This window comes from Leptosomus discolor, chromosome 16 (genome assembly GCF_034619465.1).
Source record: "Leptosomus discolor isolate bLepDis1 chromosome 16, bLepDis1.hap2, whole genome shotgun sequence".
Classification (NCBI taxonomy): Eukaryota; Metazoa; Chordata; class Aves; order Leptosomiformes; family Leptosomidae; genus Leptosomus; species Leptosomus discolor.
The window spans coordinates 8,408,691-8,435,840 of NC_141406.1; the positions used below are offsets into that span (position 1 = coordinate 8,408,691).

General features: G+C 45.9%; 1 protein-coding gene across 1 annotated transcript in view; it reads right to left on the reverse strand.

Annotated features, from left to right (window-relative positions):
* Positions 1 to 27,150, reverse strand: part of FBRSL1 (fibrosin like 1) — a 549,235-nt gene that overhangs the window by 88,221 nt on the left and 433,864 nt on the right. Inside the window, exon 6 of the mRNA XM_086473976.1 lies at positions 10,307 to 10,360. Within this exon, the coding sequence (XP_086330102.1) occupies positions 10,307 to 10,360 (54 nt within the window). The remainder of the gene's footprint in view (positions 1 to 10,306; positions 10,361 to 27,150) is intronic.

A 27,150-nucleotide genomic window follows, 5' to 3' on the forward strand; every position in this document is an offset into this window, starting at 1 on the left:
CCAGCATAACCTAGAAAGAGTTGAAAATTATTTAGAGAGCACTTGGCTCTTTTCTCCTACCTCTTCATCATTAGTACTGGAAGCAACACAGCTGTCTAATGGCAACTTCAGGCACCCATGGGCCAGCGAAGCGACATTTTCCACACTTAAATAACACTGAGCTGATTTAATTACTGCACTTAATAGTAACAAAAGATGTCTCAATTTAATCTTCAAACGGCCCTCCAAGATCAAAACACAGCTGGCTGGATAACAAGATGGCCTAGGCCAGCAAACAAGTAGGTCCAATTTGTTCAAGAGCTGCATCCACTCCTCAGTATGAAAGGCCAAGGAACACTTGTGTGTCGAACAAATCAAAGAAAGCAGCACTCTTGTCGCCTCCCTCCCTCCTCGCCTGACTTTTGTGATATAGAAAAAAAATAAAAAGGCAGCTAATTCACGGGTAAAGAAATGCAACATGATAAAAGCACAAATGATGATGTTTGGGAGAGAAAGAAGTAAGAATGAAGATTTAACAGGTTTTGTTTTTATAATCCTTCAAGATGATTAGGAATGAATGAATCAGATTAAAATCACATGGGGACAAAGGAAGGTCTCTAACTCTCCTGTTTTTCCTTCCATACTGGACAGAAGGAGACAGCTCATTAAGGAAAGCCCTCAAGACACAGCCACAGTGAGGAACAATCAAGTTGGCTTTTTTTTTTTTTTTTTTTTTAAAGTGTCTATTAAGCTGCGGTTGGGCCAGAAAAAGTTGGGAAAAATTAACCATTTACTTCTAATGTTTTCTAATTGTCCATACTGGGTTGTGATTGTTACTTTTTGCAAACTATTCTGACAAACGTCCCTCTCTTGAGCAGCTTTCAACGCATATTCCCACTGACACAATGGCTGGGTCTCTCTAGGCACTGTCACGGAATTTTAAGTTTTTGCACATTCTATTACAGCTAAACATGGAAAAATTACAGCCAATCTTTCAGCCACTGCAACATTTCTGTGATCCTCTGAGCAGCAGAGAAGTGTAAATAAACTCGTGTTGTACACAGGGTGTAGCTTTCCAACTCCCCCTTCCAACTACTGATAGTAACAGGAGGGGCACACACTTTTTTGATCCAAGTTCTACTAGTATTAAATACAAACAAGTTCGTAGAAATCAGTCTGTTGAGCTTTGTGGGATTACTTTGGATTGACAATGGTCTGTGGGACACTGTTGCTGAAAGCTCAGCATGTTTTTTCTAGTAATTTTTCCCTAAACTTTTTCGCTTGATGGAGAACTATGATTAGGTAACTTAAGCGCTTCAATTTTCTTGGAGCTCTTGATCATGTTTTTTTGGGATTATGGTTTCTCCGGGTTTTGTTTTTTATTATATACAGAGCTTATCCATCAATAGCAGTTCTTAACCAACAGATGATGATGTCATTGGCCACCGCACCATGAATTTGGAAGACTGAGGACAAAGGGGAATTTGCTACAACTCTGGTGACTCCTCTCCTTGGACTGTGACACAATAGAGGAAGATGATGTCTACGTTTACAATGATGAGACAATCCAGTGGCTTGCTCAAACACCTTGGCAGGCATGAGACATCTAACCAGAGAACCATAGAGTCACTTAAGAGGGAGGGACTTTGAGAGGTCATCTGGCTCAACCTGCTGCTCAAACAGGGCTAACTTTATATTCAAGCGGGTTCCAAAGGGCCTTGGTTAGCTGAATCTGCAAGCAAACTTCGGGCTAATTCCCGCACTGTTCATGTAAGTACCTTCCTTCCCCGGTGACTTTGACCCTGGACAGACCTGTACTTTTAAAAACACATCATTTTGCAATAAACTGGTGAAGAAGTACTCATTGCTTCAATTCACAATACAGGCTCTGGACTGATCTGTGTTCAAATTCAGAGAATGAATCTTCATACTTCAAACTAGCTGTGTTCAGACATCTGAATGGCAACTGGGAATAAAATTTCCCATCCCTCTGCCCAATTGGTTTCATTTAAGCAGGGTTGAACCTTAGCTTAAAACCACTTTCCCAACCAGTTTAAGTTCTAGATCAGTGACAAGTGATCTTGAGGAGGCACTTGCTGCTGAAGCTTGATCAAGTTCATGTTTCCCATTTCCATGTTTGTTTAAGTAAGTGACAAAGATGGGGGGACCAAAGGCAATTCCCTTAACTAGAATTCACAAGTGCAACCAACTAGAAAATCTCCCGCCTGCTTGTGAGGAGGGAGTCAGACTTTCTCAAAGACTAAAAGACGGCTCTGCTCAATGCCTGGCAGTACGTACAAAGCGCCAAGTGTGAAATCCTGACCCCGCTGCAGTCAGTGGCAAAATTCCCATAGATTTCCTCAAGGCCAGGATGTACAAACCTGTTCAGACAATTCATAAACCACCATTTCAAGGGCACACCTTTGCATGACATTCCCAAGGGCCTTTTGAGTTTTGACTTAAATGCCTGGATTATTTTTACAATTCCAGTTACAGGTTCTTTGTTCACAGGGAACTAAGCAATACAAAGAACACAGCGAGAGAACAATGGAGGTATTACCATGCATGATTTGTCTTAAAAAAAATTCTTTCTTTTCATGAAGTTATATATCCAATTTCAGTCTTTATTATCACTTTGCCATGTGAGAAAGTGGTTCTTAATTTTAATAAAGGGAAGGAGCTTCATATTTCAACAAGAGCTAAAATGCTTCCTGCGATACAGGAGGTGGAAAGCTCTTTTGCTAACAGCTACTGCATGCCAGATTCAGGGAGGGAAAGGGAAATAATCCATCCACACCAAGTAAATAAATCTTGTCTAGGACATACCTAATGGTGGGCAGTAGCCCAAAGACATCTTGTCCAATGAGATCATTTCTGCCCCCTCCATTTTAATGGGAATCAAGAGCTTGCTCTGCCACACACATATTAACATTTCACTTGTCACCAAACCTGGGGTCCAAGCAAGTACACATCCCACTGCAGTCTATGGTGCATCAATGGACTAATAAAAATCTTTCTAACCTATCTAGAGAAAGAGCCATACACCTATCTCTGGAACCTTTTGCTAAGATTTCAAGGTATTTTCTCCCACAAATCTACCTTAAAAAGGAGTCTGTGGTATATTTAAGAAGGTTCTCATCCAAAACTTACCTGTATTCTATTTTACATGAAGAATGACAAGTTTAACCCAGTCTACAAAACAAAAGAAAGCGAGTGACCCAAATTCATACAGGCTTGTGCAGTTTACCTTTGAAAAAATGCTAGAGGCCCACCACTCCCATTTCATGCTACTATATACATTTTAAAATGGAAATGCTAGTTGTGTTTGGTCAGCCGAAGCTTCAGGTCTATTCCAGTTTGAAACACGTTATGGAAATTCCTTTTTCCCTGAAGATGACCAATAGCCCTATTATTTTACAGCCTTTCCCATTAGACCCTGTTTACACTAGCACTGGAGCCATAACAGCAAAATTCATCTTTAAACATGGTCCTCACTGGCAAGAAGTAAACACAGTTTTGTGAAGTTATTTTTAATATTGTTCCATCTCTCTCTGTTCTGGCAAAGGAAACAAAGTTAGCTGTAACCTGAGTACCACAAATCTGGTTTAAACATGGCCTACTTGATGCAACATACATTAGTAGATGATCTGCTTTTGTCCAGTGCAGCATTTCACCTCTGCACGAGCAGCAGCCACACAACAGAGGTGGGGGCAGAGCAGTGAAGCCCCTTACCTGCTGTCAGGGCCCATTTGTTCACTACGAACAAAAAGCAAAGTGAGAGAAAGCAGTTCACATACCACAGCTCTCTAATATCTTTACTTCTTTTTTAAAGGCTGAAAAATTTAAGAGTTTTACAGAGTGAAATATCATCTCCTCTGGTCCAGATATCAACAGGCTCCTTTCAGCCACGTGCGAGCTCTTCTTTCATTCCTCAGCCTTGGCAAGTACACCACCACACAACTGAAGGAAATACAGAGTCCTTTGCAGAAGATCTAACTTGGGCTGCAGCTACACGGTCATCCAAACAAACAGGACTGTGTACAGTGCCAAGATTCTAATTTTCCACTCAAAAACCTCAGGCACAGGCAGGCAAGGTGTCTTGCACAGCAAGGGCTTACCAGAGAGGAGCACACAGCATAGGTCTCCTGCCCTGGATGCCCCAGCCACTGGGGCCTGCTACCTGGGCATTCTACAGAGCTGCAAGAATATTAAGAGGGACAATACGTTATTCATTGCACATGTTAACTGTTATTCATCCTATACTCTGAATCTCAGTACAAGGAAAAAATTAAGAAACTCTAGGAAACTGGGAGCCATGTGTGGAAGACATTCCTACTGAAAAAGTAGTGATAAGAAAATCAGCAAAACACCTCCTGACAAATTTCAAGCCAGATCCAGAGAAAGAAACGGAGAAAGCAAAGCAGTAGAAGCAACTAGCACTTGCATCTTCCAACTCTCTTACATACAACTCTCAGCAAAGGGATTCAGCTGTGACGAACAGGGCTGTGAGATACAGAAGCAAGATACAGTGTGGTTTTACCATTCTTTTCAGGTAGCCGAGTATGAAATCCCTGCCCTTCTCTCTTCTTGGGCCATTCATCTTTTGCAGGTGATGGAAAGCCACTCTCCCAGCTGGTGGTCCTGCTCTTGAAGACCTTAATGCTTAATTGCCACAAATCAATTCCAACCTCGATGCTCAGGCTGCTGCTACGCGGTCCCCCCTTTCCACCCCTTTCTCTTTACACTGATTGCAGCTCAGGATCCTCTCATGTTACTAAATCAATCTTTGGACACACCACCTTGGAAAAACAAAGAAGCAGCACCAGACGCTGCTCACTGCGGCCAGCGTGATGAGCTGATGTTACGCAAGAACACCAGCCTAAAAAAAATGTCAACCCTGTGTCTCTGTGTGTGTGCGCATGTGTTCACACACACATGCCTCCTATTTTATTTTTTTGTTCGACTGGAATTAATCAGGAACGATAAACACTGTTTGTCTCCTGAAAGCAGCAGTGGGGGGATGAAATATGCCTCTTAAGCTTATCAGCTTCAGTGCCACTGAAGAGAAAGCTGGCTTCTAAGCCCAGGGATAATGGGCTGTCCTTTCAGGAAGGTATCAGAGGTCTCAGGAGAGGGAGACAGCACAATGGTGTGACCTTCAGCTAATAAAGCCCACCCTAGAGTCCAAAGAAGCTTGGGGAATATTGACAAAAGTTCATATTTACAACAGCCTGGACTCTTTCCAGATACCATTACCAGTTTAGAGAGCTGCAGCCTCTGTACATACACTCACACAGGCTTTTATTCTGCCTCCTCCATTCTTTCTTTGTTCCCATGCTGGCAAAAAAAATTAGTCAGAAAATGGCAATTCTTCTGCTAACAAGGCCTTACTAGCATCTTTTTTAATGAAGAGAGTTATTTAAAATTTCAGTTTCAACCTCAGCACTATCTTCTACTTGAAGGAGATTCAAGGCCTCTTGCAAGAATTCTCAGTGCGTCATCATGCTCATCAGGAAGAAAGCATATGTGTTTTTGTGGAAAATCTGCTGATGCATTTATAATTCTTTAAACAAAAAGGCAGCCAGCATATTGTAAAATGAGAAGGTTGCTGTGTTTTGGGTTTTTTTTAAATTTTATTTTTTATTTTTTTTTAAAAAACAGGCACTGGCAATCAATGCAGCCCCAGTCAGAAATACAAAACCAAAGCTTTTTCAGGCAGAAACTGATTCTCCCCTGCCCCCCTCCCGCCCCGTCTGCGTTGTGGTTAGCAAAATGACGTTTAGCCCATAACTAGAGTGCATAGGCATGACTGGAATACAAATAATAAACAATATTTTTAAAACTGTTCATACAGTGAAAAAGCCAATTTCAAAACGTAAAAAAAAACCTGTTTGAAGCAAAAGTTTCATTTTTCCGCCTCCTAAAGTAGTTCCAAAACAAATATCTAAAAATAAAGGTTTGGAGGAAATCTATTTTCAAGGGTAATTTCACTGAAATCAGTATTAAATCTCAAAACGTTTAATGGAAATAACATCTTCAGTGACAGAACTGTTTTGACCGCACTTTTCAATCCAGCCATGCCAGTCTGCCATTTTTATTTATCTGCCTCATAATTCATCCTTGCCAAGCTGAAACTCATCTTGCTGGGGTTCAGAAGGGATAAAAAAACTGGAATAGGTTAGAAATATTCCCAGTAACATCTTCTAAAAGGTGCCTCTCTATCTTGGTGGTCCCGTTTACCACGCTGGTTATTTAACAGGCAGGAAGAAGGCAACAGACCTCTACAAAGACCACAAATTTCTTGCTTTTGCAACTTCTGCTTTCCAGTGAAGAACTCATTTCCACTAACAGCTACAGTTATATCAGCTACATAGGCTCACAAGTAGTTTTCCAGTTTCCTAGAGTTTTGGCCCAAGCATGCATTTTATCTGCTCTCCTTATCCCATCCAGCCATATACAGTCAAGAGAGTCCAGGTGATTGATTACAGCCTGTCAGAATCCAAAGTAGGCAAATTAGGTATTAATGTTGTGCTTAATGTGCTCACACAAACAAGGTCATTGGTTGCATCAAGACTAATAGGAGATGACACACACTGGGACTGCATGGCCCAGGGGACTGGAAACAGCACGGCAAGTCTTCAGTTTATGGCCACTATTTCAAAACCAAGCCTGACCCTACAGACCTACTACCCCTGTGATGACTGCTCAGCAATCCGCCCGAGATCCACTCACAGCACAAACTCAGGGTAGGAACACTCAGTGCTCCACTGCCTCAGGACAGAGGCACTGCTATTGCCTCGACTGCAGCCAAATTTTGATCATTGTCAAGATTAACTACCCGCCATCCTTGCTCCCAAATGTTCCTCCAAATTACACTTGTTCTCCCTCTAGGGGTTAGCTAACAAAATCAATAAGTAGTACTGAATTTAGGAGGTGGTGTAAAATACCAGAAAAGAAAGAGTCCTAGGAAGTCAATAGTGCCATCAGAAAGATGAAACCACACTAATCTTGAAAAGTATCAACCAATTCATCTGTGGGGAAGTAACACAGAACCAACTGCAAGAAAAAGTAAGTTGGAAAAGTGAAAGGTATTGGGTTCCTCCAGCAGGAACCTGTAGCTCTGCTTGGAAAGCTAGAGCCCAGTAGGGCGAAATACCCATCACAATCCCACCTGAGGGCATGGCGACAGAGAGAAGATTGTTGAAGCAAAGTAAAACACAATTTTCTATGGATAAGAGAAGGCACTACAAATAGTACGAAATACTCTGAATCGGTTTCTAAGACCATCTCTCTGTGCACTACTACAAGGATGTGAGGTTATGTCTCCTGGCTGCCACCAAGGCCCTAGCTAAGTGCTTTTCACTGCCTAACCTTTAAAACAGAACTGTTTTATTTATAATAACAGCGAGTTCCTATTGAGAAGCTCCAGCAACAACTGTGTCTGGTTGTAATCTTATACCTGTTTTCCATGGCAGAACCCCCTGGCTCTCAGGAAACCATGGGGTATTAACTGCATGCCAGAGAAACAGGGAGATCCAGGACACGTCTTCTGCTGTGGTGGATGGGCAACTGCTCTGAACTGCTGCCCTCTTCACTTCCAAATCCCAAACACTCAGAAAGTCCTGCTTTCAGGGTATGATTTTAATAATGAGTATAGGAGACAGAAGGCTGAAAAAACAAGCTCTGTCCTGAGAAGGTGTGAATTATCCCACCTGTGGCTGTCTTGGGCACGTTCTCCTGCACCCTGCCTTTGAGCACTAAAGTAAGGAACCTAAATGACCTGCTCGTGTTGTTGCATGACATGGTGCAAGACTTTGTCCTCCTCGAGCCAAAGGCAAAAGAAATTCAAGGCTTGAAATTGCAAAGAATTAAGACTTAATATCAGCAAGACAGCAAGTGGATCTGAGAGGCCTGTTTCCCTCTGAATTTCTCCTTGCTGCTGTAACGTGTTCACACTGAAAATTTTCCTTTGAGCAACTGCCTGACTAAAATACAGCACACCCTTACCATAAAGTCCTTTGTTAAAACATCTTTGCCATAAAGCTGCAAAACCTTGGCTCCCAAGTACATTAAATCCTTATAAACCTGCCTTCATTTTAACCACGCAGTATTTCAAGACACAAAGCGCTTCTTCCGAGAGATAGCACTTTAATGAGGAAAGGGGTAAAATATATAAACCAAACCTCATTATAGCATAATTTCTAGGAGACAAGTATGCTGTTATAAAAAGAAGCCATGGCAATTGCATTTCACGTAGCTTGAAGATTTAATACTTTTAAAAAGCCACTACTACTTCCAGTCACTCACTGGTGGTGTTTTGTTTTGAACATAACAGAAAGCAACCAGAACTACGGGTCCACTGTCAGCTATATATTTTATATTCCGTAAATTGTTGCAAACGATGGATACAACTCTACTGCCTGCTCACAAAATGTATTGCGGATTGGACAGTAAGGGACTGACTACAAGTTCCTGCGTATGCTTTCACCTTTAAACCTCTCCATTCTTAAAGGTTGTTGCTTTAAACATGATGATGTAGCATGGACACGGTAAATTACCTAAACCAGATCCAATTCTTACTGGACTGAAAGCAGTTATAATGATACAGCTTGTTCACATGTTAAGAACAAAGTCAAAGAAACCCACCGAAAACCAGACTACAAGAATCATCTAGGGTACTGACAGACCAATGAAAGTGATGAATATAACACCATTTAATAGCACCTGTCAGATAAACCAGGGTAACTGGCACATGAAAGGGACTGCAATTCGTTTCCAAAAATGAGAATACTCGATTTTTTTAAAACCTGAAACTCAGTTGCTTTCTGCAAAGTCAAATGGAACAACCTCCCCAGCCAACCAGAAAAGTGCTACTGGAAAAATCTGCTCTCTCTAAGAACAAACTACCTATCCATCACAGGTGCATCCTGAATTACATTGGTCTAGAAGACTTTTAAACTTAATCTAATAAAAAAAGCCATTATTGATTACAGTTCTTCCACATTAGTCTTCCAGGAGTAACTTCTGAAATGAAAGCTCAGCAATGATTAGGTATTTACTACAATCAGTAGAGAAAAATAGTGAAAAAAGATGAGCGTAAAGGTCATCAGAGAGACAATGTACTACTATTTTTTTTTATAGGAGGGAAACAAAACAAACAAACAAAACCCCAACCCCCCAAATAACCCCAACCCAAACCCAACAACAGCAGGGGGGATGCACTTCACGGCAGCTTTGACTTGAAGCACATGTAACACTGATTGATGGATACTGAAAGCGGAGACAGCAGTGGAAAATTAAACCCAACCAAGCACCAAAATTGGGACAGGTTTTTTTGATTCTTGGTACTACTTTAGAAAATTATGCAAGAAGGGTCAGAATTTCAGCAAATGATCATTTTAGCTACTGCCATAGATCTGGGTCAACACCAGCGTAAAAAGCTGACATGTAACTGATGCCTACAGCCTGGTTAGGATAAGCATTTCCTCTTAGCTCTTCGCTGTAGCTTATAACGAATGAAATTCTGGACTGAAGGGTGCTTGTTCTGCCTGATTACCAGAAGGTTCAATATGCACTACATGGCTACAGCAATGGAGTAGCATTTCTGACTGCAGTTCTCAGAGAGGACACCTGAAGAGAACATGATACACCAACCCTTTTCCTACATATAAAATCAATAACCTTGCCTGTGGGTCCTGCTTCTGAGATACTTTTACAATTTTAATTTCTACTGATGTGACTCTTCTTTCCATGTTTAGAGTAAAAGGATAACAGCTTCCTCCTCCACCATCATCACTCCCTTTTAAGTCAGAAGAGACTTTTCCAGCTCTTATCAACTTTGTCACGGGAGAAGACAGCAGGCTGGACAAGTCTGAGTCAGCATGTCAGCACACAAATTATCACAGGATGTCTGGCATTAAGGTAACCCAGCCTAGCACGTGCCTTCCCTTAACTCAACTTTTACTTTAATATTTTTCTGCTTGGCTGTGCAACTAAACCTCAAGGAAGAAAATAGCTGCAAGCAAGTGCACATGCTACTTTTGTTTTACAACCTTCACACTTCCTCCCTTAATAACAGAGGATTTGGGGTGCTAGAAATGAGAAGCCTTATCACAAATGCGTAATGAGACCCTGAGCTGACAGGTTAGCTGACATGGAACTGTTAACAGTGAATTGGCTTGGAGACAGTGGGGAAAAAAAAAAAAGCAAAGGAAAAAAAAAAGGAGACAGAGAGAGTGAGGGAGACAGAGACAGCAACCAATTCAGCTGCAAGAAATCAAGCTAAATCAGTCCCAAGTGCCCATGTTGGAGAGACTTGATCTCATACCTTGCTTGTTATCAAGGCACTCCTGATACGAGTCAGCTCCAGTTCCGTTGCGGTCTACAGACAAAACAAAAAGTTTCATTCATATCAAACATAAATATTAGAAACTTCTCAAATGGCAGCCTTGCTGGAGCAACATGTTACGTGCAAATAGCGCTAGTTCTTTAGGAGGCCATGCTGGTTCACTGACACAGACTGTGACTTGTTACGACCAAGCTGCAATAAACTGCACCAACCCGTTATGAGAAGTTTATTTTCGTCCTGGGCAGTAGATGCAGGATGCTTTCCTCCCAGCCCTGCCCGTCTGTCTCCACACTGGTGAGGGGACAGTGGAGGGGATCACAGCTGGAGCTGCTCTCAGTAAGTTCCTTAAGCACATGGAAGATGGAATACCTGGGATTTAGATCTGTCACTACACTGTCCACTGTGGGCCCTATGAAACCACTGGTTTAAACCAGCAGATCCCAACTACGGTCTGGAATAGACTTCTCTGTGGCTCGTGGTGCTGTGCTCCCTTTCGGTTTTTGGCTGCTACATCGCATTAAAGACAACCGAAAATACAAGAAGATACTTTCCAAATATTAGTCTTCCACGGAACAATGTTACTGTAGTTACCACTAGGGTTATTTGATCCAGCAGCAAGAGAGGAGTTGGTCTGTGCCATGAAAACGGGGGAGAAACCAATACTCCTGTACTCGTGTGTGCTTTACACAAGGAAGAAACCACAGAGCTCCCAAACACAAGTGGGGTCACACAAGTGGCAGTTCACAGCCAGCACGGGTATCACCTAACAAAACCCTTCATCTGCATTAGAGGTTCAGCTAGATCTCATCGGCTGTGTGTAAAATGGTTTAAACTGTAGGTTAGCAGAATCAGGTTACAACACGACTTGGACCTCAAAAGCAAACCAAAGAATGTTCCAGCACGGCTTCTCCTCCTGCTTTACAATTCACTTCAACCACAAAAGAAGTCTGTATTGTCCTTAAGAAAAAATACTAAATGCATCTGTAAACCCTGGCTAAATCCATGCTCCGCCAGCAGCTTACATGCACCTTACATACCGTGCTAACTACGAGGAATAAAGCAGCTGAGCCCATGTGTTTGCACACACAAAGGGTCCTCAGAAAGTCAATGTTTCGTACACCACATGTATAAGAATGCACATGGTGCTCAAATCAGGCCTGCTGCGTAACTACCAAACCATTCGATCAGGTCATGCATGGCACACACACCTATCATACCAACTCCAGTGGCACTGGAGACAGCTCCTCTACTGTTACATTTTTACCCGTGTGGTGACCACAACTAATAAAAAAGCCACCTGGGACTCGGCAGTTAGCACCCCTTAGGCTGAACTGGGCAGACAAGCTATCCAGTAACAGTACTTCACTCTCACCATCAAGAGAACCAGCACAACAGCAACATGTTAGTTTCTTTCCAAAGATGCTCTTCAGGGCCAAAAGGTCAGAAATATCGTTTGCAACAGAAAAAAAAGACGCTACTGAGAACCCTCCCACCAAGGCACCTGCAAACAACTGTATTTATGCACCTCAAAAAGTAACTGGCCCCTAAATATGATGTCTTTCTCACATTTCTCCGTGTGACAAATGCATTCCTCCCACACAAACTGCCCTTCTGTCTTAGCTCAGCCAACAGCTGGTGATGGATCCTTGAATGTACAAGAGATCCAGATCAGAGTTAAAAGGCTTCACATTCAGCAATAGCATTTAATGAACAAAGAAGCAAAAATTAAAGTTTCCCCACTGTTTATGTTGTGTAAATCCCAGATAATAGATCTTCTCCCTAATCCTAATGAGGCCTTCCTATTAAAATCTTTATTAGCTTTCAGCTCTGCAGATTGCCCAAAGGCTCATCAGTTTCCCTATCTCTCAGTACCAAGATCTGCTTTAACTTTTACAAATAGCTCTAAGATATTTCTCAGCTTATCAGCATTGCCAAGCAGTCTGTCTTATCATTACTATTGCAGATAAAATAAATGAGCTCAGGATGATATGAATAATAGCATTTTCTGTAGGCTGGTTTCCCATTACATTTTCAACAGATTGTAGATTTAAACTTCAGCACAAAAGAAAAAAAAAAAAGAAAAAAAGAAGCAGAGGGGGAAGGGTGGCTTTTTTTTTCCTTCCCATTTACCTTCACTGTCTTAGAGGTAGGCTACATTTTAAAGCTCACCTGACGCAAGTTAGTAATTAATTTTGAAAGGGAGCAGAACCACCTCAGCTCTGCCTTCTCTGAAGACCAAAAGCACAGTTACTTCTGGGATGTTTTTTCAGCTGCATTTGTCAGAGAGAAGCAAGGGCTAAATTGCACTCTGCCTAATGAAGCCATCTTCATTAGTTTGCTCCTTTCCCTAGCAGACTAGGAATACCAGTCAGATTGGGAATTGAAATCATGAAAAGCAACAGAACTGCATTTGAATTAAAAGACTAGGCTACAAAGGTCTCCGATGTCTGCTCCAGGCTGATTAGCACGAGGCGCGTGTGGCACCGTTGCGGCACAGAGCGAATTTTACAGCGCACGTTTGCGGATAAAGGCAAGGCGTTCGTGGGAGACAAGGAAGCTGAAAGACTAACACGTCTCTCCCTTTTCGTGACAGCGAGCAGGGAGGTCATGTTCTGGCAACCATCTTCTGCCTAGTCCCTGCAGCAATCACTACAGGGTTAAATGCTTTCCTGCTCCCCAAATTCTTAGCCCTGTCACTGTATCAAGGTTATCTATTATTGGCAGTGACAGGTGAAAATTAATCTCCTAATTATTTCTTGCTGTGTAATCTGCACTGAAGAAGTAACATAAAAGGATTACGGTACACCCTCTACGGAAGGCTTTGCTAGAGAGCCAGTCATCCAGGGAGATACAAGGTATGTGGTAAAGAGATATTTATGACGGATTTCCAACCATTTTGAAGGCAGACTATACTATAACTCTATAACCTACAGCTTCGGAGTAAGGATCTACTTGCAGGTATCTTAATAGCCTAGATGCTTTCTATTGTTGATTATTCCATGGAAAAGCCCCCAAGATTTATACTCATTATGTCCCTGATTCTCCTTTGGTATAGCAGTTATTGCAGGAACAGCATCCACATACAGCTGTTTTTTACCCCCCACAGGAACATTACAGCAAACAGCGTACCCAGCTTACCTTAACTCAGTATTAAAAATCTTGTAGCTACCTTCTATGGCAATTTAACGGTAACATTTTTTCCACAAGAACATAAGCTAGACTGATTACTTCCAAAATTTAAAAGATTCTTAAAAAAAAAAATCTCATTTTGTAAGCAAGCTAGAAATATCTTTGGCAACAACACAAACAGACACCTTGAAATGCTGTCTTCAAGTAAACTCTAACTCTTTTCTTACCATCCACCATAAAGTAAGGTTTATTTTTACAGTAATAAAGAATATACATTTTATTTTTAACCCTTTCAATGCAGCCATATAAATATAAAGCCAGAGACAAATGGTTGTTCTGGAGAACCTGTTTTTCTATACCCATGTCAACAGCACCATCCTAGTTTAAGCTTACAAGAACCAACAATCACAGGCTGCCGATCTCACCATTTAAAATGACACCAGCTACCTTGAGAGATGCTCTCATACTAAACCGTGCCTGCGAGGTGGTTAATGCAGGGGTCACTATCTGTAAAACTCTGGCAGGGTAACGGGACAGGGCCGCGAGGAAGATTCACACCCCGGCACCACCGTCTGCAATCAAGTCCTTCCACCAGTATCAGTCACAGGTATTTTCAGGTTCCTTCATGGCTATCTCTTCTACAGGGTGAAGAAACATCACTAATTCCCTTATGCAAACTCCCAGTGCTTAACTCCAGCATCACTTTCACCTTTTTGGAAAGCCAAGCCCTGCCACAAACTTTGAAATCAACACACTGGTCAGCAGTGAGCGGCCACCACTCTGGTTTGCATTTCCAGGGACCAGGATCTCACAACGGAGTCGATGTTAGGCAAATCAGCACAGATAACTGACACTAAACCCAAACACAAAATGAAACCATCAAGAAGACACTAAAATTGGGACTGTCCTACGAAACCCAGCCACACCTCGACAGCTGCAATGTCCCCGGCAGCCACAAGGTGGCACACAAAATACTACCAAATATTATCAATGAACTGCTGAAACAAGGGCCTGGACTTCAAAACAGCCATTGCACCTTTAACTTCCTAAAAATAGTGATAGCTGTGCAAATCTGCCTCGATTACCAGAGCCACCATCAGGGGTCACTGCGCCACCTCGGCTGCTGGAATCCGCGTAAAGGCGATTTTCAGAGAAACCCACAAAGCTGGAACACGTTTGGAACTCGAGGGACAAAAGCTGGACAAGCCATTTGAAAAAATTACTAGAATCACCAGCACTCAGATTTTAAACGAGCAACTCAAATTAGGCAAATTCCCCAGCAGTGACGAGGTGTTAAGATTGTTCACCTTTTTCCTCTGTTGGTTTTAACACCTCCGAGCCCGTGTGCGGGCAGGCCCTGCCGGCCAGCTCGGCGCTCGGTTCCTGGAGGCTAACCGCTCGCTCTGAACGCCGAGCAGGAAAATGCTCAAGGGCAGGTGTGTGCAAACGGATTATTTTCCCGTTTAAGGCAACAGCTACTAAAAAAGTAAGGCTTTATTTAAGTCATTTTTAACAAGTGCTTTCTTCTCCATCTGGAAGTCAGCTCCTAGGCGATCCTTAGGATATTACGAGGACTCTGAGAACATGTATCCAGCTACCAAGTTTTATTGAATCCACAACATCATGTATACAGATTTCTACATATTCCATTTTCACCAGCATGAGGATAAGGTCGTTTGTGTTTACACCATTAAGGCTAGAGATTTTCTTTTCCCTTAGGACCTATTTTCAATAGATAACCAGAAATAATTTCATGAAGCCTAGAACAGAATATAAGCCCTTAATGGTTTACCCTTGGTGTTAAATAACTAAGGAAATTATTCACTCGCATCTCTCATTTTGTGGACGTTTTAATCTTACAGTTACCTAATCTCTTACAAGGTAATTACGAGAACAAAAGAAATGTGTACAGAGGCAAAGCACCCACCTACTAACGTATCAGTACTACTTTTAACAAGCCTGTTTTTCAGTAAGATGTTTTGCTTATGGAAATCTGAAGAACAAATTCCTATCCATAGGCATTTTCCCCAAATGCTCCATCACCAACCTCATTATACGATACAGAAATTCTCCCAAGGGGTATTATGTAATGGCAATCCCTCCTTCCTCTCCCTAAGGAGTGTATTTCTCATTACATCTCCTAGTAATTGATCAGTCTAGGAAATCATTTCTGGTAAAACCATATGTTTCTTTACCTAGTTCAAAATTTCCATCTTTATTCAGAAGGATAGAAGACTGTAAGAAACCCTAAAATTTCCCTTTCTGATGCAGAATGCCAGTCTTTGCTCAAACACACTATTAAGCAAGGAGCAACACATTCTTGTACCTGCCTGACTTCAGATCTTGGAAATTCATAAATTAAAATTAACCAGCTTACATTTCCTATTCCAATGATACAGATAAGTGTACTTGACTGAATCTTCTGTAATGGCTTTAAAAACACTGCTTCGTATCCAAATATATCCAGAGACCACAATCCCTAACTGTTATGGGTCGCTCAACACAAGGATGCTGGGAGTCCAAAAAAAAAAAAAGAAAAAAAAAGATTTAAGGCAGAAAATGACACACACATCTGTGCTTTCCAGAAGTACCACACAGCACAGACTGGCTCACTGAAGAATGCAGCCCTTTTCATGGCCACTTTTGTCAACACATCACCATTAAACATCTCAACAGTTTTTAGCTTAGAGAGCAACAACAGCAAACACTAATATTGAAAGTGAGCACTTCAAATCACAACATTCTTGCAAAACTGGAGTAAAATAAATATGAACTATTGCTAAATATCTGTAGTTTATCACTGGAATCCAAAGCATACTCCAATCCCTTTTTTAACTTAAAAATACCAGAGCTACTTGTGACACTGCTATTCGATTTAGCCAGCACAGGCCACCAGGTCCAACAGATGACTGCACGTCCCGATAGAGTAACACTGGGATATATTTTGCTCCTTCGTTTATGAGAACAGACTGCCCCTCTCTGATAAACAAGGCTTAAGGTTTCACTTAGAATAACTCACCTCCCAAATAAAATAAAATAAAATAAATAATTTTGTACTAGTGAAAACTCAGTATCCAACTAAATAAAATACTGCCTTCCTTGTTTTATAGCATTAATCTCCTCTGGAAAAGAAAGTGAGGCAGCCCAAGCTAGTGCCTTTTGGCTTTAGCACAAGGCAGCTTCAGGGAACTGTTGCCAGCAAAGAAGAAAATTCTTGAAGAGAGCATTAGAAGTCTGCCACTTGTAGGAAGTTAATGCTGTGTGTATAAATCAAGCAGCTCGCCCTTGTAAGTCTGTATGGGGGGAAAATCGGATTTATACATAAACATAAACCTCTGAAGTAAATTCTGATCAGGGATGACCAGAGATTTAACTCTCTAGAAAGAAGAATGGGAAGACTCTATTTTCCTGTAATACCTTCGCAGCCTTTTCCAGTTGAGCAAGGCATTCTTTCAAGAATTAATAACGAAGTAAATAATCCCAGTTTCTGCAGCACAGGGGAGACCAGTTAAGGACGATCTCCAAAACCCAAAGCAATCATTCAGAACAGTAACTTACATAACAAGAAATTATCTTTGTTACAAAATTAGGTTAAAAGGACCTCAGATGCTGTAATGTTACAAAAAAATCAGGACATGCCTTGAGAAGATTAGCTAGCAAGCAGCCTCCTGAGATAAATGCGCAACTTCAAGACGACTTTACGAGCCTAAAAAACACAGTTAAAATTCCGGAGAGACGTACAAGCCTTTGCCATTTAAAAAGGTCCCCCTTTCCTTCCCTCTGCCCTTGCCTTATTCCTGAGCTTTTCCCAAACCATCTTTAGTTAACCAGTGACCTGGAAATCTTACTTCGCCCCCCCTCCCCCTTTTCAAATTTGTCACTTTTAAACACACAAGGTTTAATTTCTTAATTGGATTAATTTTTTCTCTCGAGCTAAGCAGAGGGGCTCAGCGGCAGCCGCGGGGACCGGAGCAGCGCCTGGGCAGCCCCGTGTTTCGGCGCGGCCAGCGCGATCCGCCAGGCTCGGCGAGGCGGCCGGGCTGTGCCTCAGGCCAACAGACGCACGGAAAAAAAAAAAAATCCACGAAGACCATTTAAAAATTTGTTATTCTTTGTGAGTAGTGGGGCCCTGGCCTGCACTGAAGGGGTTAACGCCGGCTACAGATTTTTAAGTTTGTTACCGCTTTTACTAGCCAGCAATCCCAGGCAAACACCGTCCTCACCCGGCAGCCTGCCACAGCCCCCAGCCCGGCAGGAGAACACCCCGAAAGAGCCGATTCGCGACATTCTGCCGAGGGGGACACTGACGCGCCCGCACAGCCGGTCTGCGGGCGGCTGCCGGGTAGCGCCGCCACGGTCACCCGTGGGTGGGAGCAGCGCGGCTCCGCCGGGGCTCACCGGCGCGGTGCCGGGATGGGGGTGTCGCCCCGGCCCCGCTCTCTGCGGCCCGATGAAGGCAGCGATTCAATATTTATTATATATCCCCCACCCCCCCCCCTTTCCTGGAAGTGGGGGCGGGGTGTGGGAAGAGGGACGTGGTCGCACTGGAGGAATGTGCGAAATAGGGTGGAAAAAAAAAAAAAGCAGCTTGGGAGCGCATCGCATCCCGGCAGCTCCTCGCTGCTAAGCCTCTTTTTTATTTTATTTTATTTAAACACAGCCAGTCTCCCCGCAAAACAAACCCCTTCTCCACAATTCTGTACAGGGAGCTCCTCGGTTCGCCTCCGGGAATGGGTAAAACCACGGGTTTCTGCCTCTCCGCGCTTCGCCCCGCTGCATCCCAACACCCGCTCGGCAGGAAGGGACGCGAACCACCCCCGAAAAGCAAACGGGGCCGAAGAGGGGGGGCGGCAGCAAGCAAACGCCGCGGCCGGAAAAATCAAACCACCTCGTCGACTGCACCGAAAAAGGCACCAAAAAAAAAAAAAAAAAAAGAAACAAACAAAAAAAGAAACACACAAAAAACCCGCACGCACACAACCATCGCACCGGGCGGAAAACACGGCGATTTCCTTCTCCCGTCTGACCGCAAAGCCGCCGAACTCCCCGACTCCCGCAGCCCGCCTGAAAAACATTTCCCTCGCCGAGAAACGGGGGTCGGGGAGGGGAAGAGAAGCCCCTCTCCCCCCCCCGAGAGGGGTGGGGGGTCCCCGGTCCCGAGGGCGCCCACCCGCCCCGCCGCTACTTACCCCGCGGCGCGCAGACCATGGCGAGCCCCGCCGGCGAGCCGGGCCCCCGCGGGATAATCCACAAGGCGAGGCCGGGCGGGCCCCGCGGGCGCGGCGCGGAGCGGAGCCGCTCGGGGCCCCCCCGCAGCGGCACAACCCGGCGCCCGGCCCGGGGGTGCCCCGGGGGTCCCGCCGGCCCCCGCCGCGGCTCCTCCGCCTCCTCCCGCCGCCGCAGTCCTCCGCCGCTCGCTCCTCTTCCTTCGCCCGTTCGGGGGGTGCGGGCAGCGCGTCTCTTTCCTTTCTTTCCTGGTTTTTTCCCCTCTTCCCCCAACCCCCCCCCTTTTTTTTTTTTTAACCTCCCCCCTGGCCGAACCCGGGGCTCAAAGTTTGCGCCCCCTCCGCCTCGCCCCGGTGGGCTGCGTCCCCGCCGCCCGGTCAGCCCCGGAGCCGCCGCGCAGACGGCGCTACGGGTCCATCACCCGCGGGGCCGCGGCGGGGCGAAAAGCACGCGAGGGGGGGAAAAGCCCACAGACACACCAAAAAAAAAAAAAAGGAAAAAAAAAAAAACCAACAGCCCAAAAAGAAAAAAAAGCAGCGACCCAGGCGGCTCCAGCCGGCATCCGACGAGGGAGAGAGGAGGGTGAAAGCTCAGCCGCGCAGGCAGCCCCAGCCCGGCCCCATCTAGGGGCTTCCCCCGGCGGCGGGCTTCTCTCTTTCTTTCTTTTTGTGATTCACGCCTCGGTAGCCATTATTCCCAAACATGGACGAGGAGGAACCGCGCCGAAGCCCGCTCCACTCCGCGGCGGCTGTGCCGCTCCTCGGGCGCTCCGCGGCGCGACTGCTCCGCGCGGCCGCGGCCAGCGCCTCCCGCCCCGCGCCCGCCCGCCGCCAGGCGAGACCAATCCAGCCACGAGACGCGGATCCCCGCCGCCCGGCTCGGCTCGGCTTGCGCGCGCCCGCCTGTCCGCCCCGCCCCGCCGCGGGGCACGCGCGGGACCCGCTGTCGGGGCAGCGGGCGCGGGGCGCGCGCGTGCAGGCGGTCCCGGAGCGGAAGCGGCGCGCGGTCTCTGCGCGCGCGCGCGCGCGCCAGAGTGCACGGTCCGTGTGTGCACAGCCCGTGTGCCCGCGCATTGTCTGGGTGCGCGCAGCGCGTGCGGCCGTGCACGGGCGGTGCGAGCTCGGCCCAAATCCACGTGCGCCGGGCGCGTTCGTGCATGGCCGGTGCGTCCGCGGTGCGCGGTGGTGTGCGTGAGCCGCGTGTGCAACCTGCGTGTGCGCGTGGGCTCTGTGCTCGGTGTGTACGCGCGGCCCGCGTGCGTGTGCACGGCCTGCAGCTTTGTGCCGTCTGTGCCTGAGCTGCCTTGGTGTGCACGGCCAGTGCGTGCGTGTGCATGCACGGTGTGCGTGTGCACGACAGCTACGTGCGCACACAGTCTGTACTGATGTGTGCGTCCTGGGTGCGCGCACACTGTGCACGCGTGTGTGGCCTGTGCGTGCGCACGCACACGGCCGGTATTCGCTGTGGCCGTGCGTGCACGGTGTGTGCGCGCTCACGGCCGGAGAGCGCGAGGAGCGCGTCTGGTGCTCGCTCAACGCATGGTGTGCGTGTGCGCGCACGCGTCCCCCCGCACCCCGCTCTCCCGGGGGGCTGAGGCCGCACTCCTCTCCCTCCGTCTCCCACGTCCGCTGCAGCCTTCTGTGTCCCTGGGACGCCCCCAGAGCCGCGGGGATCCGGACCCGGGCGGAGGGAGGGGAGAAGAGCAAAGGAGACGTTCAATCGCGATTAACCTTCGCGCGGCAAAGAGCGGTTCGGAGGGGGGTTTAACACAGAACCACTGTCGCCGCGATGCACGGGTGCTTCAATCAACAGCAATCAATGGCCACGGGGCCGACGATCCCGCCTGGTTCGCGCCAGCCGCGGCCGACGGGCTGCCCAGGGCCGGGTGAGCCCCTGCCCGCCCTCTCCCCGTGCCCGAGCCTCCCGCGTGGCCCTCTCCCCTCCCGCAGCGCCCCTCCGCTCGCCCAGCACCCGGACACCCCGCTCGGCACCGCCTGCCCTCGCTCGGCCGGTGCCCACACGTGGCCCCAGCACCGCGGCTGCCCCTCGGGTTCGAGGGAACGGAGGGGAATGGAGCTGCCCGAGCGCGGCTTTCAGCTGGCCCTGAGAAACGATCTGAACCTCTTCAGGGAGAAAGGCAGTAAACATCTGTATACCATTAAATCCATTAGATGTGTTCATTATTTGATATTGATTGGTATATCACTACACAAAGTTAATATATTATGATTATTAGTATATCGTTAAATCATTAAATACGACAGCAGATGCAATAAATAATTTCCAGGGGATCTCTACTGACATTTAGAAATTGATGGGTATGTTTTTCCTTTTGCATCCTGGCTGACTGCAGGACTGCAGCGACGCTCTGCCTGGTCTCCTTCCCCTGCTTTCCTCTGCACGTAAAGGCAGCCAAAAGAGCCTGCTCCGCCATGCCCACGTTTGCATTTTAAAAGATGAAGCTGAATTAATACAAGCTGCAAAGAAACCTGTCGGACGAGGATATTCAAACCACTTGCACGAAACGGGGAGCCACCGGAAGGATTTACACCGGAGGCTGTATCTTGGTGTTGCTCAGGGAGAAGAACTTGCAACACCAACAGGATCTTTGTGTGAAAGGGTGAGGCTGGAGCTGCCCTTCCGCCTCCTGCAGGTACCCAGCGTGGCGAGCTCTCCTGACTGGAGCACAGCAGCGACAGCATCCCCAAACCCTCAGCCCAGACTCCAGGTCACGGGGGGTTCGTGGATTTATGGCACAGCTCCTCGTGAAAGAGCAGATGTTGGAGAGCGCGCACATCTGTATCTTTACAGCAGGGGAGCTGGATGCCAATCAGGGTTAATTCGGGATAAATTTACAAGAGCGCACAGCATGACCCAAGGTACCTCTTTATTGGCCTACTACAGGCCTGCTAAATACATTGGCCGACTACTACACATTAAAGCCACATGAGCTTGTATGTTCAAAATGAATTTTACAGGAAGACACAGGGATAGAAAAAGGAGGAGAGCCTGTGTCACAAACGACATCCAGATGTGAAAACACTGTAAATACAAACATCAAAAGGCTCACCCCTCCACATTTTGCAAAGACAACACTGGAGAAAGGACTCGCTGCATTTAAACAAATATTCTCGGCAAGGAAGCCAAGGAGCCTGCTGTCCCCGGTGCACAGCAACCCCCCACGGATCCGAGTGGGAATGAGCCATTCGTCAAGGCAAATACGCAGCAAGTATTATGCCATCCTCTAGCCGTTCCAACCTTGGATCAGGGGCAATGCAATGGGATGGAAGGGGAGGTGTTTTCCTAAGACCAGAAGTTTAATAACTCAAATCTGAAAACTGCACTCCAAAAAGCATGTGATTATTTAGATAAAGTCTCCAGAGCTATGACATACTTCTTCCTAGAACTGGTATCATTCAGGGATGGCTCTTAAGCCTTGCCAGTTGCATGAAATAACTAAATAAATAGGTGCCTTTTAAAGCCTTGGCATTTGCTGCAGTGAAGATACAACTGCAGTGGTATCCCAGAAAACCTGGCATATCTGGTAAGCCACTCAGTATCTTTGTGTTAAGAAGACATGGCAAATGAAAGGCCATTCCCCTGGAAGGGCTCTGAAGAGCTCGAAATCTCCTCTCACATGGACCTACAGAGGAGGATGAACCAGCAGCGAGTTACCGCGAGTGAAGGACGAGTGTTTCCAGAGCCAAGGACTCATCCCATCCGTCACCTGTCACACTGCCCCTTTCCCTTCTCACCTACCTCTGACTGCAGCCAGACACAACGGGGGACAAAGATGGCTTGAAGCGGAACAGAAGAAACCTAAAGTAGTGCCAATGGCAATGAAAACCACTTAAGACCCTTCCAGAAAGGCAGGGGTTGATGGGTAAGTGGTGCACCCAGGGTGCAATCTCAGATGTTTATTTAATGTTCTCGGTTCAGCCCTTTAACGTGCAAACCGAGATGACAGCACGGGGCGTTACCTGACTGAACTCTCCCCTCGGAGCGGCATGGCCAGGCATCGCGCTGGTGCAATGTGAAAGCGAAGCTTATATGGGCTGTATTCTCGTTTTCTCGGCTTTTCATGCTGCTCTCTGACTGCCAACACCTTACACGCACGTACGCAGACCACATGAGGGCCTCTAGACCGAGCTTGTGCTAATCTCTTGAAGGTGCTGGGATGCCAGGGTGCGGGGGCCGCAGGAGTGCTCACAGAAAGATGAAATGAGATGAGACAGGCGGTGGCTATCGTTTTTATTCAGGTCTGACTCAAGGCTGCAGGATCAGAGCCACCCGCTCTACCAGCAGTATCTGTCCCAAGTGGAGAGCCCTCCCTCGAGACAGGACTCCATCAGACTAAACTGGTGCTTGAAGAGAGCACAGAGGACTCTCCTCACACCCCGAGCCAGACCATGCTTCTTATTTTGGAGCTAAAAGCTTCAAGCAGTTTGAGACTGGCAGTGCTGACAACAGAAGGAGAAAGCACTTAACCATAGCGTTGCATAAAGATGTCATGAGGAAATCAGGATTTTACAGTAGAGAGAGTAGAAAAACACTCAGGAAGAGCTTAGATAAACTCAGGGCTAGATTCAATAAGAGACGCCAGCCGCCTCCTGCGCTGTGTGCCCCCACCTGGGCTTCTGCTGGGAGGCAGCCGGAGAGAAGTTTTATTGAATCTTTTATTGAATCTGTCTCTAGGCTGGTAGCTGCGCGAGGTACCCTCACCAGGGCCTAAAAATAGAAAGGAAGTGACACAGGAATTTGCAGTGAAACTGTTAAAATATGCTCTCATTTGCTCTAAAAGAACGCGTGCGCTGGGCGAGGGAGCGCGGCGGGGCGCAGCGGGGCGCGCCAGGATGCCTGCCGGGCACCCGAAGCTGCCGGGGCCGCTGCCGAGAGCCCCAGCGGGCCCCGGCTGCAGCCAGCGCGGGAGCTGGGCTGCAGGTCTCCATCCTTGTGTTTGCTGGTGCTGCACAGCTCCGCTCCTAGGCCTAGCACCACCGCAGAACTATTTAGCCACTGGAGTATCACATTACGTGCAAAATCTATAGCTGCTCAGGAGCTTAATTTTGACACACAATTTTCACTTGCTGAACAGAAAAGGGAGGGGAAGCCTGAAACTGTCTAAACAAAAGAATGTCTTTTTCCACTGCGCTTTCAAATGTTCATAAACCGAACAGAATACAGTTAGAGACGGCCCTTCGCCTCGGGGCATCCAAGGCTATGGCTCCAATTAAAGAGAACAAGGATACAGGAGGTGGTACCTCCAGTCTGATTGCTCTCGCCTGGGGCAGCTAAGCCTCATGAATAAACACTGTTGACTCTAACTCTCAACAAAACAATTACACATTTGTTTTCAGAATACATTTTCTTAGCCTTTCCACTTGCAATTTTTGCTACTATAAACTAGCCAGGACAAGAATAAATACCTTTGTGATTCTCTAAACATCCTTGTAATTGCAGTACTTCACTCATGAATGTGTATTTCAACAGAAGAAAAGATCCCATGTGATATGAAAAAATGTTTCTTTGAAGTAACCTTTCAGAATTAGATGCAAAATACTTACAGCTAATTATTATTACAAGAACTCCTGTACACACCGCCAGCTACAGGAGTGAAAAACTTATGCACAAATCCAGTTATCTTTGAAGAACGCAAACACAAGGCGAGACTTGGTTTTAGGACTCCTGCCAAGTATGGTTGCCAGCGTGGTGCAGCCCTGGGGGCCCCCCATCTCCCCATGGACCTGTCAGCCCTCCTGGACCTCCCTCCTGGCAAACCCCACTGCAATCAACCTGCGAACGGGGCTCCAAAGGGACGCTGCTGAGAGAGGAGGGGGTGCTTCTACAACTCATAAGGGCCTGCTCAGCTGTCTCCTGAGTGCAAGAGAAAGGAGTGGCCGGATTTCCATTGTTGTGGAAAGTCTAACCAGAACAGGCAGGGGATGAACCCAAGCGAAAGTGGGTGCGTAACTTCCTCCCACCCCAAGCACCCGGCTGTTCCAGCAGCCAGGGCAAAACCTGGAGCTTTTATGAAGACAGAAGAAGATAGCCCTAGCTGGCCCTTAGAGGCTCAGCTTTCTTGTAAAGATGGGTGCAGAAGTAAAGCAGAACTCCACTTTCCTTCCGAGGACAGCAGTGGAAGGAGAAGAATGATTTACTCAACTTTCTAAGGATTCTTCCCAGAAAACCAACCTATTGCTGCAAAGCTGAACAGCCAACCACCAACCACCACTTCAACTTACCAAGCCTTAAACTGCAGTTTCTCTGCTTAGCACAAAGGATTTTGGCCAATAAATAGACTTTTTTTTCCTTAGACGTGCTTCTTAACTTAGTATCCCCCTTCTCACTGTTAGTGCACGGATGAGAAAATACGGAATGGGAAAGTCACGGAGAGCCTGCTACCCTGGACAGGAGTCACTCAGGCTATGGATTTGGGAACGTCGAAGCAGTATGTTAACGATACTCGTTCCACATTCAAAGTCATAAGACAAGCGATGCTGCCTGCTCCTATATGTTATTTATATATTGTGTTAAGCAACAATGTGCAAATGAGCTGGAGCACAAAATATCAGACACGGCAAGATGTTAGAGCACAGTACTACACAGCGCAACAAAGATAAGTGACTCTCCGTATGGGGCCCTGTATCCTAGGAGTGTTTATACTTGATTGTATAATTGGGACCACAGCCAGCTCATCCTCAAATATACAGCATGATATGGTTAGGCACTGCATCTGTAACGTATATAACTTTAGATGTCAAAGCATCTTTGTTTGAAGTCAACAGCAATAAAAACTGCATTTGTACGAGAGCTTAGCATGTGGGAATACATATTGCTAAACCAGGACGTTAACACATGGCCCTCCTCAGCCTGCTGCTTCCAAAAGCATGCCTTTCAAAACTGGGATGAGCATGCCAGTAATCTGCAGGATATTTTAAAACTTGGAGAAATCTACGACAATCATCCAGTATTGTAGAAAACTGTGTTTGGGCAAATTTACCTTTGGTAGATACTGGTGTAATTCCTTCTACTTTGAAAGATTTGGGTCCTTCGCACATATGGACATGTTAAGTGTAAAAAAAATACCACATAAGGATTTTTATGTCATATTTCATTTTGCAGAACCTTTGCTTAGTCACTTAGTGACCAATTACTGACTTACATAAGTGAAACTTTCAAATGTATACAAACTTTCAAAGGCACACAACCCTACCCTTTTAAGGTCACTATCTTGATATTATTTCATTAAGGCTCACAAATTATATCAGAACTGTGTTAAGCTTATGGGATTGCTGTGAATTCCCGTTCTGGATATTAAACTTTAAACAAATATTATGATTGTATTCCAAAAGCTGGAAGGGGCTGATGATTTTGAAAGTGCTACTTTGGCATCATTGTACAGCTCCATTCTTTTATGTATGTTTTGTTAAAACACAAAGAAACTCTATTTATGAAAAGCCAGTCTTAAATCTATAGTTTGTGAAGCCATAATTTGTGGTTGCAATTGTGGTTAATTTACCAAAGAAAGCCTTTTGGTTCACAGTGCACCATACTTACTATTTTTCATAAACTATCAGAGCAAAAAAACCCCTTCAACATGTCAGATTATGTGATGATCCAGCAATGTTGCAATTTTCCAACTCCTATTTTGTGGTATACCATATTATATGCACAGGAATGCTACATCATTTATTCTGGAGCACAGCCCTGTAATTATTGCTGGCAAACTACTAATTACATACCGCCATCAAATCTAACAATTTTCCCAATAAAAAAAAAATAACTACTTTCGTGTGGAATATAGCAAATACAGCCATGAGCGCACGCATGTTTTTATTTTAACACGCATGCCATACGGTATCGATCCTCCACTCATATATACTTCACCTAAAATATCTGCGCTGGCAATGGGATTCTGCAAGCTTTGCGTTATGGTACAATGCCATGGGGCACGAGAGGCCTCAGCTGTGAACTCCCGTTCTGAACTGGCGTCTCGCCCCATCCGAGGACCAAACCTCTCAGCTCACTCTTTTTTTTTTTTTTTGGCTTGATCTAACTAAGATTCAGGCCCTGCAACAACATAGGGGTCTAGATCTCGAGTTCCCCAGACTCCAGGACTGCTGCGTTTGGAATTTTGTCATTGGTTCGTATTTAGAAGCTACAATATGGATCTACTTCTGTGTTCCCTCCCAAGAGCGATGGTTAGCGCTGTGGAGAAAGCCTGTCAGCTGGTCAGAAACCTGCTTCTCTGCATCCCAAGGAATTCTAAGAACCATGGCAAATTTCAACTGCAGAACCGCACAGTTTTGAGTTGCTTCTAGGAAAAAAGGAGGGATTATGGGCAAGAGGGAGCACACAACAATAATTCCCCAAAGATAATGCCCTACATACACTGACATTTCCAGAAATCGGCCACAAATTCGACAGCTTGGAGCAGCCCCACCGCTCCCTTGCAGTGCAGGAGGAGC